At 37.6% G+C, this 16,715-nt stretch overlaps 1 protein-coding gene across 1 annotated transcript in view; it reads right to left on the bottom strand.

Moving 5' to 3' along the window:
• arb2a (ARB2 cotranscriptional regulator A) overlaps positions 1 to 16,715 on the bottom strand; it is a 165,166-nt gene that overhangs the window by 71,487 nt on the left and 76,964 nt on the right. Inside the window, exon 8 of the mRNA XM_028033735.1 lies at positions 11,256 to 11,375. Coding sequence (XP_027889536.1) covers positions 11,256 to 11,375 — 120 coding nt within the window. The remainder of the gene's footprint in view (positions 1 to 11,255; positions 11,376 to 16,715) is intronic.

Consider the following 16,715-nt stretch of genomic DNA (forward strand, 5'->3'; position numbering starts at 1 on the left):
GAGAAAAAAAAAACAAGTGAGAAAAGATGTTCAAAAAGTCACAACAATAATATAGTCGGAGATGCAATAATTTCAAATGATATCACCAAGGAAACCTGTTTCTGTTTATAATCTTTTGAGCTTAGACCTAGAGAGACCTTTAATGGTCTTTGATAAAAACAAGTCAACATGACTAATTATTCAATACTAATATTTCAAAAGTAGTAACACTCTGACACCAAAGATAGGGGTTAATATCTAATTATAATCCTTCCCATGACATGATATTGAGTTTCTATCAAAATCTGGCTTTACCAGAAGTAGCACATCATGACAACAATGCCTTTCCATTGTGTCATTTGCTACCATTCTTAGGAGTGTTGGACTAAGAAGTAGATCGTATGATGAGCTCAGAAGACTCCTAGTTTCACCAGGTATTTGGCAATTGCTGCCGCCACTAGTCTGGAGGTGCAGAGTGGGAGAGGCAGAGCGGTGCTTTGTGAGGGTGAAGTTCAGCTGGAGACTAAACCTCCAAAAAAGAGCTTTGTGGAAATAAGGGGGGCTTAGTGAAAGCAAGCAAATGAAAGAATTAAAGCAGCACTCCAGCTACGTTTTCGATGAGAGAACAACAACATACCATGATTAAAGCTAAAAAGTCAATTATACTCTTTAAAAACTCCAGATGTTTTTTTATTTTTCATCCAATGCATCTCAGAAAGCTGTAAAAGTAAAGTAAAGACATTTCATTCACCAAAGAGCATTAAGAGTTACAGTAAGTGTACCTGCATTTTGGACTAATTAAGCTGGACTTTTCACAGGTATTTTTCTTCATTCTGCTCCCATTAGCTGCCTAACGGCAAATACAGCATAAATTACCTTCTAGCTAGTCTGTATGCAGTCTTTAGTAGGATGTAGTTTGTCTGTTTATCTTGTTACCAGCCTGTCAGATTTCTTAATCTACAAGTACTGTAGGCGAGGGTCAGGAACACAAACAGCAAAGTTTGAAGATGGTTTGAAGCAGTTAGAGAAGCAGCAATTTTGTGAAAAGTATCAATATAACTGCCTTGTAAATTCTTCCCAGAAAAAGGCTGAAGTATTTTTAGTGAACTTTAAAATCCCAAAGCTAATTAAAAAAAGGCCATAATGTCTCGTCTCATAAAAAAATTAAATAAAAAAGGGTCTAAATGTTGAACAAGTTCAAGTAAATTGTCCCTGAAACCAACTAATAAATTATGAAATAAGTTAACTTTCACTTGTAAAAAGACAAAAAAAAAGTACAATAGAAATAATCCTGATCTTGGTCCACCTGGCCTGGCCATTGCCTTCATGTACAACTCCACTCAAAGCAAGTTCTTGCTTCCACCACAGTCTGGATTCTCTCTAGTCAATTTTTCACAGGATCAATCAGCAAACAAAGAGAAGTGAACAATAACGTTGATTTTCTGCACTGTTTTAGAATTGTAGTCTGCAATGGCAGCAGAGGAAGTGAACAAAGTCACTCAGTTCGAGTTGGTCAAAATATTCACTTAACAACACCTGGCTCGTTCAGATCAGCACTTCCCTCCTTGCAGTGGAGGACGGTTGTTAACAGCACAGGCAATTTCCTGTAAGCTTCTTCTCAAACTGGCGCATTACATACATCAAGAACAAACTCTAGTGAGTGGGTAAAATTTAAAACCACAACACAGTCCACGCCCCCAAGAAGCCATCGTTTCTCCAAAGCCGAGAGCCCAGACTTTCCATGGTTCAAGGGGCAGGTTTTTACTAGGCTAGGGTCCACCATATATCCTGCAGTAATAGTAAGCAGTTAGATATTTGTTTAATAATAATTAAATAATAATTATGGATGTCATTATAACTATTTACAACTAGGAAAACATTTAATTTATGTCACTGTTGCATTTGGAAAACGTAAATACTTTATTAGTTTATTATTTATTCTTTCATCTTACTTTTGTTTACAAAGTCAGTCTTAGTCAGAAAAAAGGAGTAATTCTCAAGATATTCTTTATATTTCAAAACAGAAATAATGAAATGCAGATGAGGTTCTATGTGTTAGGAAGAGAGTCGATATGCAACCAAGTGAAAGGTGAAATAGGTATACTACTGTGTCTACGACTACCTCTGACAGCTATGATGCAGATATTACATTTATGGTTTTGAAAATAATGTTAAATCAGTAACTCCAGCATGTGGTCAAACTTTTATGTAGAACAGTGATGATATTGAAAACCATATTGAATTTCCACAAAATATTCATGAAGCAAATTTTTATCTCACTATGTCCAGAATAAGTAATTGCTGGCAAATAAATGCAAAAAAAAAAAAAAATCAAGGTTGATAGAATTTTTACAAGTTGGTCAGGGTCAAAATGTTATGTATGCCAAATCAGAAGGTGCAAGACAATCAAAAAGAAAAACCATCCGACTTTTTTAATGCTCTGAGATTGTGTTTGTTCTGCAGAAAACTACCACATTGGTAAATGAGAAAGTTATAGTTGTCTACATGTTAAGGGAATAACATAATATAGAAGTATTTTAATCCCAGTCTGCTCTCTGGCACCATGAAATGCAAGATAGAAACCAAAGAAAAAAATGCTCCTGAAACATAGAGAGAAACACCAACAAAGGTGAGAATAATGGCGACATATTGAAGGGAATACTTCACAAAGCCTATTGTGTGAGTATCCTTTTCAGGCAGCAAACCCGCTGTAATTTGGTCTGCATCATCTGCCTCTAGTCACAATGCAGCACTACAGCTTTGAAATGGATGGCAAATGAAGGCCATTTGTACATAATCACAGCAGATAGAAGAATTCAGGAGCCCTACAATGTGCTGTTGAGGTGGAAAGAAAGACCTTGGTCTATCTGTGGCAGCCAGCGCGGCTAAGGTTCGGCGGGGGTGTCGAGGGGTCTTTCTTTTTTTTTTTTTTTCCAAGAAACAAGCAAATCAATTCAAATCAAATCAGCTTGCTAGCCGTGACATTTAAACAGTTCAATTTACATCCTTATGTTAAGAGGAGAGCCGCTCTCTAAGATCCTATTCATTCCCAAAGAAATTAGACGGCTATATTTCAGCCGCTTAATAGAGCAAATATGTAGCTGTACTGAGGAAGAAACCGTGTCTTCTCAGGCCTTACAAAGAGCTAGGCATTGTGTGTCATTATGAGCGGAGGACAAAAACACAGACAGACATAACACACATAAAGTAGATGTGGGCACAATGCATGTTATGCATGCAGTACAGCATCCTTGCACAGATGAGTGTGTAGTGAAAAACATGAACGTATGCAAACATAGTCATTGCTGCTTAGTGTATATGCGGAGGGCTGCTGCCCTGCTGTGAAGGCTGGCAGGCACTTTTGTCATGGTGGTCCTTTTGTTTCATATCAAACAAAACGCCACAGCTTTGCATACGGCTCCACTAATTTCTGCTAGTGTGACCCAGGCATTTATCTTTGCCTCTCACCTTCTCTCCTCCTCTGCTCCCCCTAATGTGGCTCTGATAGCTTCTCAGGACGATAGAGGTGTCTTCAGGCCAGGGTTGACACAAATGTGCACGCTTCTGTCATACGTGCATGCACACAAACACACATAATTAAGCAAATACAGATTCATACAATATGTGTGCGCCCACATGCAGACATAAACACCAAAATAAGTCTAAAGGCAGACAGACGCAGGAAACTGCACTAACACTCAGATGCCCGCAGCTATGGAGAACCTTGAGATAAAAACAAACCAGAAGCAATAGATGGGCAAGCACTTTTCGAAGGCAGGCAACACGAGCACACAGCATTAAATGAAGGGCTTTTCAAAGCATTCATATGCAACAAACTTAAGTGATTTTTTTATTTGCATTGTGATGACCTCAGGTGAAGGTTGCACTACTTACAAAGTATTTTGAATAACTATCAATGTGGAGTAGTTTCGCACAAATTAGAGGGTTATACTTTCAGTTTAGCAATATGTGCTTGTACTGTATGCTTGACTTCGATGAGCAAACATCGAAGTCAAGCATACAGTACAAGATGCACTATATATATGCACTATATATAGTGGATATATATATATATATATATATATATATATATATGGTTTTTTTTAAGGGAACTTCTTTAAAAACTAGTAAATGTATTTTGTTTGTAGTAATGGTCTTCAATTGATTAGTTATCAACCTTTCTACAGAAAAATCGCTATTTTAAAAACAAAAACAGCGGTGCACCAATTGCACCCGACTAGCTGATTTTTTGTTTGTGTCTGTGTCTGCGAAATATAGCAACAAAAAAAAAAAATCACTAAGATGGCAACCATAGATTGACTGTTATATTCGTGCAAATGGAGAATTGACCTGGGGGGCAGGACTGTCCAGTTGATAAAAACTGTATAACCATGATTAAGTAGGGCCCGCACATGGGCTCAAGCCCAGGGGCCCACACCCTCCTAAGTCCGGCCCTGCCTAGAAGAATCGCATTGAAACAACAAATACCTATTCGATTATCAAATATTAAGTTACCAATAAAATTCAACTTGTGATCCTAGGATACATTAGTGTTAGTATTATCTAATCAAATCTGAGAAACCAGAAGTTGACAATTTCAAACACATTTAAAAATGAAAGAACACTAACAAATGAGAAAAAGATTTACTGAATATAAAGAGTTGGTAAACCATTTAACAGGGTTGTATGAGTAAAAACCATAAAATAGAAGTCTGCTGGACAAAGATGACTTACGCCATATTTCCATGAGACAACAGCAACGACAAAGGAAAGGGTATCCAGAGTTAGTAAATGTAATAAAATCAAGAAATGTTTAATTTTACAATTTCCAGAATTACAGTACAACTAATATCTAAAAGGCATGGTTCTTCAAGCTAATTTGAAAGTATGAACTTGTTGCATCCAAATCATGCTTAACTTAAGAGGAACTTAAAAGGACATGGGTGTTACACTTCCTCTATTTCAGCTGTGAATCTCTACCTCAAGGCCTCTAAGTTGTGCTTGTTTTTATGAGTACAATAACATCAAGGCTCTGTCAGCAATGTCAGAACAGCTATTATGTCCTGTCATGGTAAAGAAGAAGCTAAGCAAGATAGTAAATCTTACAATTTACTTTTTGATCCAAATTCTAACCTTTATCAAGGTTAGAATAGAATTGATTTTCACGGAGAAAAGAAGTTTTTAAATGAAAGTAGCTCTGTAGAGTGGCAGAGTTCTGCTTAGAGATGAAAATCACCATCAGGTTGGGAGAGCTCAAAGTAGAGCTGCTGCTCTTCAACATGGAAAGGGTTTTGTTTAGGCTGTTGTCAGTGAGAGGAGAACTAAGGGGCAAACAAGGAACATGATGGAGGGGTACTATATCTGTGTTGGCCCCTGAATACTTTTGGAAAATGTTTGAAGCTAGTTATTGGGAAGATGTCTTCCTATATACATCCTGTACGCATAACCTTGTGAACCAATGACAAAAGGGGAATGAATGAATGACTTCTCTTAAATAGTAAGTTTGATCTAAAATAGGAGAAATTGGAAATAAACGTTGTTGAAAAAGTATTAAGAGATCAGCAGGAAGTTACATTCAACGCTGTTGACCTGGTGCCCTGCATAGAAAGCATAAATTGCAATAATCTACCAATCTCAGCGCGAGTGACTGGAGGACAAAAAAAAAGTAGAAGGAAAAAAAAGGCATAGTGGAACTTGAGTGTAAATACCTGAGAAAGGACGAAAACTGAAGTGGTATGGCTAATTAAGGATTTTGCAAACAAAGTTAAAGCTGAACTGTTGCTGTTATATAGAAAAATGACTGTGACCTTGTTTAGAAAACACAAAGTGAAACAAAAGTGAAATGAAATGATTAAAACTACAAGCACAACTTGCAAATATAATTATGGAAAACTGAACTGGAGATACCCTGAAAAAAATAAATAAAATCCCTGCCTGTCTCACCTGAGCAATCTCATCCCACATCTGACACCTGCCACAGCACACATTATATTTACACAAACAAAACCGAAGATGCCAGAGAAAGACTGCACATCAACAGAACGAACACTGAATTGAAACAGATGGCATTACAGAGAAACTGTGCAGACAGCTTTCCGGAAAGCATGTACAGTTTATATATAGCGTGTTCACACAGGACACTCAAAAATCTGCAACTATGTTTCTGAGGAGCTGTTGTAGTGGCTGGCTGGTTGGCATCCACACTTTGCTGTACTGGGGGACAGATGCATTCTTACGTAAAACATTATATAATGTTGGCCTGTCCTATAAAAAAAGTTCCTTCCATCAATTTCTAAGAGATTCTTAAACATGGTCTGGAGATGGATAGACAGAATTTTTTCAACATAACTACCACAACTTTATACATGGACCAAAAAATCTAGCTCAGCTAATTAGAAAGTTGATTTATTTCAGTATTTCTCTTCAATAAGTGAAACAGATATTCTATAGATGTTTGAAAAGTATAATATTACGCAAGATCAATGAAAAAGCCTTGTTAAATAAGAAATGTCAGTCTGCTTAAAATGATGTCCCTGTACTATAAACTGTATGCACTCCTTACATGGTCAAGTCTCCTTTTGCATTGGGGACATGGATCGGCCTGTGGTTCTGTTGAGTTGTTAAGGAAGCCCTGGTTCTTTAATGATTTAATAGCGGGCATTCAGGTTGTCTGGATAATTGACTTTGGTGTCTCTTATTTTCTTCCTTGCAATGCTCTATGGATTTCTCTACAGGGTATACGTCAGGTAACTAATCAAGCACAGTGATACCACGGTCATTAAATTAAGTATTAGTAGTTTTGCCTGTGTGTATTATGTCCTGCTGGAAAACAAAATCAACATCTCCATAAGGCTTGTGAGCAGATGGAGGCATCAAGTGCTGTAGTATTTCCTGGTAAATGTCTTGGTCTTATAAAAAAAAAAAAAATAGGCGGTGGGTTGAAACCCACAGATGAACTCTTCATATCATCACAGACTGAGGAAACTTTAGACTGGATGACCAGCAATTTCCAGTGTGTGCATTTCCAAATCGTTTCAAAATGAAATGCAAAATATTCTTGTGTCTGAAAAAAATACTTTCAATGACAGAAACAAGTCTGATATTTCTGGTTCAGGATGGACCTAACAATAAGGATAGCCCATTGTGTGTGGACATGCCATTCCTACAACGACGAAGTAGCATAATATTCATGTTGAAAATTTATGTTGTTTCGTAAACTTTATGCAGTGGTTTCTGAAAACTGATTTTATTTTATTTTTTTTACTATATGCCTAGGTTATCAATGTCAATATTTATCACCATGTGTGGAAAATATATGTTTATTTAAATTACTGAAATAGAATAGTATCAAGATGTTGCATAATTCACTGAGATGCATCTGTCCTTCAGTAATTTTAGGTGATAGGCACAGATGAAAAAAATAAAAAGAAAGCAAAGCAGAGCCTCCAGTCTCACCAAAATTTTTATTTTTCTAATCAGATTTACTGGAATATTTTGATGTTATCACACAAGCGGTGGAAATAAACCAGCAAAACAGAAAGGTGATATCATGTAACAACTCACGTTTGAGCTCATTATACAGTGAGACAGATGGGTGACAACTGGTACAAAACTTGATATAATTGGTGTACTACAAGCTAAAAAGAAACAGTTTTTGACAACTGAGGGAATGCAATTTGTGGTCCTTTCAAACTTTACAGCTCAGAGAGCTGAAGAGGGAGGAAACAACATAGTGGCCGAAGGTCTGAGGTAGGAAAAGAGAAGACCACAGATGGATGGATGAATTTATATAAAGTGACAAATGTGCTAGACTGGAGAAGCACACAGCAGTACTGTAACCTTACAGTACTACTTTCTGTTTACCTGCCTTAGCTTCTACTCAAAGGCAGTTTGTTAGCTTTTGATTCATCTATAATTAGTTAGTACACACTGTGAAGTGTTTAAAAAGAATCAAATTGCATTGAAACACTTGAGTGCTCTAAACACTGGCTAACATGCTCTGCGGCGAGGGGAGCGAGCAGGAGAAATTAATGTTGGGCCTTTTGATGTGCTTGATCAGAAACGTATTTATTAACTGCAAAGGGGAGCGGAAATTAACCCGCAGACAGCTTGTTTTCTCTGGGTCTTCTCGTGTGTCAAATGGTTCATCCCGAAAGGCTCCGCTCGCCACATGCCAGCTCATGCACACACATTCTATCCCTTCGGACCACTTTCTCCTCAATTAAGTAGACTGTGAGTGTGTGTATGTACTGTGTAGTTGTGCTGACATGAGTCGATAAGGGAATGCATAACAAGACTAAAGAATTGCATACTGATGAATTTAAAACCTGAGATTTAATATAATAATCTTGCATGTGTGTAAGAAAGAAGATTTGGTTTTTGTTCTACCAAAAGACAAAGAGCTTGTGGTAAAGTACTTACATTTTTAAAATAATAAAATAACTTCATATGTAGAAATTTAAAAAAGAAACAACAGAAACTGATGACTTTAAGTTAAAGATCATACCAACACCTGAAACAACATAATTTAACTATCTTGCCTCCAGAAGTCAAAGTATCTTTTAAATGAATTTTTTTTCCATTATCCATTATGCTTTGTAATTGATATACATATGATGTATATTCATATTTGTTGCAGGGTTTTCATATGACAAGGTCATGGCATAAAGGTAGTAAGTAATGCGCTCACTGAGTCTTTCCTTGCACACTCACACAAAGAGAAAGAATTTGAAAGAAACAGAGACAGAAAGATTCAAATAGAGAATAGATGGTCTTCGTCACACAGTGAGAAAACCCAAGAGAACATGAGTCTGTCACAGACAAAACACCACATGAATATTTAGTAGTTAAATTAAAATTACAAAATAGCGAAACAAAAAAAAGAGTAGGTGAAAGAGATGGACAGAAAATATCCCGGTGAACACCAGTGGGACAAGTCCAACTCTTTAATTCCCCACTACCCATGCTAACATTGTGCTGCCTGTCTCCTCCTCCCTTCATTTTAAAGAAAAGGAGAAAGCAATCTCCCAAATAATACAGGAAGTAGTGAGCCTCGCAGTATATCCCCTATATCAAACAAAACAGTCCAATGTATCAGCAGAGGTAATGAAGTGTAGTGCTTTGAAGTAATAGTATTGCAAATCTTTATGAAAAAGCAAAAGCAGTTAACAAGATATCCGGCATTGTTCCACATCAAAATTTCAGAATTTAAAAGTATTTTTCATGCATTTATGAATCCTATCAATACTACATGATGTATATTGTTTGGGAAACATAAAGCAGCAGGATGCATGGTAGAAGAAAATTACATTGGAGAAGGCAACCTTTCAACATAATATTTGTTGCATACCATATACACTTATGTGGCAACAGTACATATCACAACACAAAAGAAAATGGTTTTAAGTATTGATTTAACTTATATGATCTGTTCATCTTAATCCCCCAGTGTATCTGTAGTGTTATGGCTGCAATGGGTCTCTGCCCTTTTTCCTTGCAGGGTTCTGGAGACATGCCTTCTGCAGGTGTTATGTTTTGCCCTGATTGGTGCTGTGCTGCTTTAAAGCTGCCACACATGCAGCAGACAGTAGGCTTTTCCCTCTCCCTCCTCAGAACTCCATTTGGTTTGGTTTGTATCTTATGGATGGGTTTTGTTAGGTTTGTTTTGCATCTGCTTTTTTCCAGTTAGCTATGGGTTTTTGCATTAATCTATTTTGGTTTCTCATTTTTTTTTTCAGGTTTTATTTCTTTAGTATAATTTAATAAATCCAATTTCCATTAAGTCAGAAAATCCTTGTGTGGTCTCCTTTAATGTTACCAAATCAAATAAGCCTGGTGGACGTAACAGTAGAAAAAAAACCTGACACGTTAATATTAGGAGTCATCATGCATGAAGTCCAGAAAATATGTTAAAGTACAACAATACAGCATCTTTCAAAAATATCCATACCCCTTTTCTGTATTTATCACATTACTACAAAAGAATTGTGTGGGCGGTGATGCTAGAATATATATGGGACTCTGTTGCCTTTAGGGCCTTTCTGGTCCATGTGTACCCACTGAGGGAATTGCATTTACATTCTTCAAAACAAAGGTCTCAATTTACTGGTTTATTTATATTCCAAACCTAACTTTAGGTTATGAGATATGAATCATGAAGAATGAGATCCTGGATAGAAGAGCATAAAATGAGCTTGCACCATAGCAGGCTCGACTTGATTGAACATATGATCAGAAGAACTTTTGGGAGCATCCAGATGGAAGGAGACCCTGGCACAGACTAAGATCCTGCAGGATTCTGTGTGTTGTATAAGATGTTCAAATTTAGGGATGATGTTTCTCAATATAATGCAGTTTAAAACCTCCACAACCTAATTCCTGACTTGTCTCTGCCATCTTTGTTGGTTGTTTTGATGGTTAGACTTTTACTGGGATGAAATTACACCCTAAGGCCTTTTATTTTCCACTGCATTTTAATCATGGTCATGGGAGAAAAGAATGTTGAATATAAATACACACCACTAATCTCAAATCTCCTTCAAAAACAAAAAAGCAAACAAAAAGAATTCCAAGAGTCACATTTCTTCCACTTCCCATTTATCAGCAACATTGTGTTGGTCTATCACTTCATATCAAATACATAGAGCTTTTATTGAAAATCAGTTTAACTTCTCTCCCACCAGTTTCCATCCTATCCACTTTTTGTCTAAAGAGATTTACAAGGTACTCTCATGCCAACATATCCAAAACCCCACTCTTCCTCATCTTTTACCCTGTTTTTGATGTGTATAGGAGGTAGACAGCACAGAAGGATAATGATAAATCAGGCTGTTGACAGAGGCTGAACTTTCACAAAGAGCATAAACATATTTTGTTCTATGTTAATGTCTGCTTTTTTCCATCTTACATAATTTGTTTCATGGAGGACCTGAAATGTAAGAGCTCCTGCACAACATTAAACTGATACTTTGCTAAGGCATGTTTTGATTAAATTCAGCATTCAGTTTTTTAAAGGTATCAGTCAGGAGAAGAGAACAAAAATGGTGAAAAAATGTTTAAATTTACCAAAGTCTAAATTTATACATTTCACACAGTGCTGTGAATACTACTGAGATCTGCTGCTTATGGGTGCTCATTTGTACATTTTCAGCGTTTCATGTGAAGTTGCAAGCTTGAATCTAGTTTTGTAGATAAAACAGAAGAATGGCGTTCAGCATCTCAATGTGTCTTTAATTAATAGGAGGTAAGGTAGGCAGGTGAAAAACTAGCACACTTACTAGCTCAACGAAAGACAGGCCTCCGTAGCTGTGGGCAATAATGAAGACATTCTTGGCAGCAGCTTTAGACACAAAGTGGTCCCACACGTAGAGCACGTGTTCTTCAGAGGAGGTGTTTTCCTTTAACAGAGAAAAAACTAAATCAAATGTGACATCTGTATCAAAGAGAAACAGAAATACATTTAAGCAGACTTTGCCTAACCAGTTAAAGAATCAGCATTTATTAAACTGTATTGATGCTTTCATTCTAAAATATTAGATTCTTAACCCTAAAGGCCAGCAAAATTGGAAAAAAAATATTAAAAAGTGGTGCTAGCCTAAGGTAGCTTTAATAAAAAGCCACACTTCAGCAGATCAATAAGTCTTGCATTTTGCAAATGCCCTAGATGTAAAACTCAATAGAGAGGATGACATAACATTTAAATCTTAATTTGTAGCCCACTGCTGAATCAATGGCCCATCCAAACACCAGTGAGGGCATAATAGGAAGACACTAAAAGAAGGTCATCTCCTGTTTGCAACAACAAACAGGAGATAAAAACATGCACACTTCTGCCAATGTACTCACATCAATCTCATCTGTATGTGTACAGGCACACAGGCATCCAGGTTCATGGAACTGGGAGACGTGTTTAATTAACCTGAGATGTAAGTGCTTATCCAAGGCTAGCAGTGAACAATAGTAAAAGTACAGGCCAGAAAAGGGCAACCGTTAATGAACTTGGGACATTGATTCTAGGCTTTGATTTCCTATCAAACTGTCTGGTTCACAATAGAAATCAACAACGCATACCCACAAGAGAATGCTCTCCACCCAGAGCCTCGCTGACTGGAAACACCTGTATCTTTCAAAGCAACTCCGAAACCATGCCAGAGAAATGCTACCCCCACAACACACAACCACACTGACAAGCACCCGCATTCCTACTAATTAGCATACCTATGCATGTAAAAAAATAAATATCTGAAAATAAACAAACACACGGCCTATGGAGAATGGAGCCTCATCTGTTAATTGAGTGTCAAACTGTTCAATGTGACTCAAAACAAATAATTAGCAATATAAGGTAAAGGACAAAGGATGTCTCTTCGGAGACTATCCTGTTAGTTTCCATAAATGTGATTGCATTTTAATAAGATAGTACATTACAACAGAAAGATAATTACTTTAACTTTCACTTTCCAAAGGGTGGTAATTGAGGAGAAAGTGTAGAACAAAAACACACATACACAAACATATAACAGAATGTGGTTTAAACAGAACTTTTAGAGGATAGTAAACCCCCCTTTGAATTGATGAGCGTTTTGCTTGCCTGCATCTGTGCGTACAAGTCTGTGTAAGCTTGTAGCATTTGATGATGTGCTGATGTGTATTTTTAGTAGTAGTGTTTGTCTAGAACTAAATTAACCTGTCAGGCTGTTTGTGTTTGCGCCATATTAGCATGTGGGGGTTGTAGTGTCAGCGCCAACCTCAGTTCACAGAGCGTGATGCAAGAGCGGGCAACTCAACGTTACCCTGCCCTTCTACCATCGGTGCAGTGCACTTGTTTCACTGTGTGCGTGTTGTGTTTGCGTGTGCGTGGGTATGTGTATGGGTTCTGGGCATGTGCGCAGTGGCTGGCTGAAGCAGAGTTGTCTGTCTGAAAGGCTGTGACATCAAAGTGCTTTGAAGTCTCCCTACTCTCTCCTCCACCACGTCACCCTTCATCTATGAGGCTCATTTCATTAGTCTGCCTCCTCATCCTCACTTTCTCCTTCTTGTCTATATTCTTTGCTCCTCCACAGATGCCACCTGTTTTCTTTCACACACCTTTTTCTCTCCTTTTGTCCTCCTCTCTAGTCAACCTTTACTTGAGAGGCCTCACATGCGTTTGTGACTGTATGCAGCTCTTAAGTCTGTGCATGTCACCTCTGCTCCACATTCAAAATAGTCTTAATATGCAGGCTAATCAGAATTAGTGTCTTGCAAAAGTGTCCATGCTACATTGAATCTTGATATTTTCTCATCATACAGCAAATTTCAATAGATTTTATTGATATTGTATATATATGACAGACCAACACAAAATGGTAAAGGGTTTGATTTTCAAATCGTTGAGCCCCTTTCAATAAATTAAAATCCAGTGCAACCACCAATCTACAAAAGTCACCAATTTTGTAAATAAAGTACACTTGTGTTTACTTTAACATCAGGATAATTTCACTTGTTCTGTGACAGCCTAAAAAGTTTGATAGAGAATATTAGAGAACAAGCAACCTCATGAAGACCAAGGAGCCCAGCAGACAGATCAGGGATAAAGTTGTAGAGAAGTTGAAGGAAGATTTAAATTATTAAAGAATATCCAACACTAATCATCTCACTGAGAACTTCCACCATTTGAAAGTGAAAAAGCATGACATAGCTGCAGACGTACCTACACATGGCTGTCCTAAGTTAACTGGATGGAGAATAAGGGCATTAAACAGAGAAGCAACCAAAAGGTACGAGTAACGAAGATCCACAGTCTAGGTGGAAAGACAGGCAGGACAACCATTAGTTGTGCCCTCCAAAAATTAGTTATTAATTACAGAACACTAGAAAGAATCCAGGAGAACTAGTTCAAGTCTGTCACAAGCCATGAAGTGGATGCAAGCATGATTAGGTGAGACCAAACTACAACTTTCTGGACCAACATGCAAGAGCTGCAAATAACTGCAAAGTCCAATATTCCCACTAGCACAACATACAGGCTGGCAGCAAACAGGGAAGTTGGTCAAAATTGATGAGGAAATGGTGACAGTAAATACAAGACAATTCTGGAAGAATATCTTTTAGAGGCTGCTGAAGACATGAAACTAGGGCTCATAGCATAATAACGGCACTAATCAAACTACCAGATCTTCAAAGCAATACTTTAACTAGGAGCATATTATTATGCAAGAATGGATCACCTCAACTACAGGCATAGATCAAAACAATATATTCCAATTTGACTGATCGAGAGCTATTTTGACAAATACAAATGCTGGTTTGTAGATCTGAATAGGTCATATCCAAAAAATGTACACCTTTGGTGGTAAGGAAGTAGGTGGTAATGGTAAATGTTCTGACTCTTTGTCAGTCATAGTGACCAGCTAGGTAGACAACCTGGGGATAAGTGAAAATCCCAGGCGTACATTGACATGTAAATGTGGATGCAGGTGGATTTAAGTCCACAACTTTCCAAATGAAACATGACTACTTTTCTCATTAAGTTACAGTCACCTATATTTAGATAAATGACAGTTTTCAAAGTTTACTACTTCGTGGTTCCAAATGCCAATTAAATACATTGATCTGAGACTGTAGGTTAAAAAAAAATTCTAAAGGGGTGTGAATATCTTTAAAAAAGCACGATAGCATATAGATGACATTAAATTTTCAATAAATATTTCACTGACCGGAGACTGATGTCTTCAATTTGACAAAGAGCCCTTGATTCCACCCCCACCAATTTGCTGATACACTAGCAGCAAAAACAAAGTGACTGAATGCCTGGCATAGTGCTGTACTGAATAATCTAAACAACATTAGTTTATTGCTGCAATTATTTCCTGAGGTTAATTCGCTGAAGTGGAGCATGCTGCCCTGTGAGACCGACTTCCTGTCACCAGCTCTCACATGAGGTATTTTATTTTTTATGCTTTTCTTCCCAGAGTTTTTCTACACAGTCTGTGCTGCTTTTGTGTGTTTGTGTGTGCATCTGCCAGCCTTGTCAGAATAGCATTCAAACTGTGCACCTGTTGCCATCTTTCTTCAACCATGACTGTCAAGGGACATTTGAGGGAGGATGCTGTTTGTGTATGCGATGAGTGGATGTAAAGGGATCTATGGTTTCTCCTCAGGGAATACAAAGCAGAAAAAAAACTATTATAAAACTAAGACAGAGTTAGGTCCAAACATTCTTAAGAAGATGACAGCTAACTATTATCAATCAATCAACTAGACATAATGAAGTTGTCAAAAGTACTGGAAAATATAAAGTTATTTTTTTAAATAATTACATGGTAATTCCCTGAAACAATATGGCTGGTAATTTTCAAGTTTCGAGGATGTTCCAATTTACTTTAAATTACCTAAAAATCTTTCATGTTGCTTATAGAGTCACATTTAATTGCATGCATCTAATGGACACAAACGCAACATGCACACATATGCACAGTCAATTTCACACACATGCTCCTGTTTTCCTAAATCTAGCCCAGTTTAATACTGGTCCTGTGTTTATTCACTGTGATGAGAAGCAGGGAGAAAAAAAGAGATGGGTTGCACAGCAGCCAGAATAACGGGACCAAAGCCAACACAAACCAAGTGTCTGACCAACACAGGAAACAATGAATCCAACAACATCAACACACTCTGACAAACAACCAGTTAAGACCTCCCTGCTCTCCTGCCTGCTCCTCCTCCTTCACCTAAATGACAGAAAACAACTGAAAGTGCTGAAGTTTCTGGCTGGAAGACAGTCAGCAGCGTGGAACTGGAAAGCATCTCGTGGGTAAGAGCTATTCTACTTTTTTGCACTCCTCTACAAACCTTTTAGGGAGTGCCAAAACTGTCGGAACAGTGTCACGGGATTTCTAAACAACTTTATTTAATCTGGACTCTTGCTAGTGCAGTGATGGTTCCAACCTTTGAAAAAAAGCTCACTTAAATATTTCAAGGTGTAATTCAGAGAAATATCTGAGGTAGAGGCTAAATCTATCCAAACACTCATAACATGACAGAATCCAGGAGAACTAGTAGTAGTTTGTCACAAGCCATGAAGTGGATGGCACTCATTCTTCTCTTATAGAACGAAGGCAAACAAGTAGCTTATTCAGCCCACACAGTCCCTCTCACACACTCTACTTTTCACTGAATATAGTGCCTTGCCAGACTACTCAAAATCCCTAAAATATTTTGCACTCAAGTAACAACCACAAACGTCTATGTATTTTATCAATAGTTAATGACACAAACAAACACAAAGTACTGGGAACTTGTAAATCAGAAGAAAAGGTATGCATAGGTTTCTCTGGTTCAGTATGTCAGATAAACACCCTTTGCTGCAATGTTTGCTTAAATTCCTTTGAAGACTGTAGATTCTACATGTTTAGCTGTGTTTCTCTCTTAGATGAATTTTCTGAAGGAACTGAGGAGAGCAACATGACATGAGAATAACTGGACATTCTTGAAGCCAACAGGTGTACATCCTTACTTCAGAGAGGACGACTTCCACCAGAAAGATACAGTTTTAAAAACATGCCAGGAATATTTTTATGATTGGAGGCATTCATGTCTACAGGAATAATGTTCAATTTCTCAATTTGTGAGTTTCAGAACTTTTTTTGTTTTTAGAACACTATCACGATACCGTCAGCATGCAAATCTGAGCCTACCTGGCCAGGTGCTGCACTGCTAAGGCTTCGCTGAGTGTGAAATGATGAACAGGAGTGAAA

This window comes from Xiphophorus couchianus, chromosome 12 (genome assembly GCF_001444195.1).
Source record: "Xiphophorus couchianus chromosome 12, X_couchianus-1.0, whole genome shotgun sequence".
Taxonomy (NCBI): domain Eukaryota; kingdom Metazoa; phylum Chordata; class Actinopteri; order Cyprinodontiformes; family Poeciliidae; genus Xiphophorus; species Xiphophorus couchianus.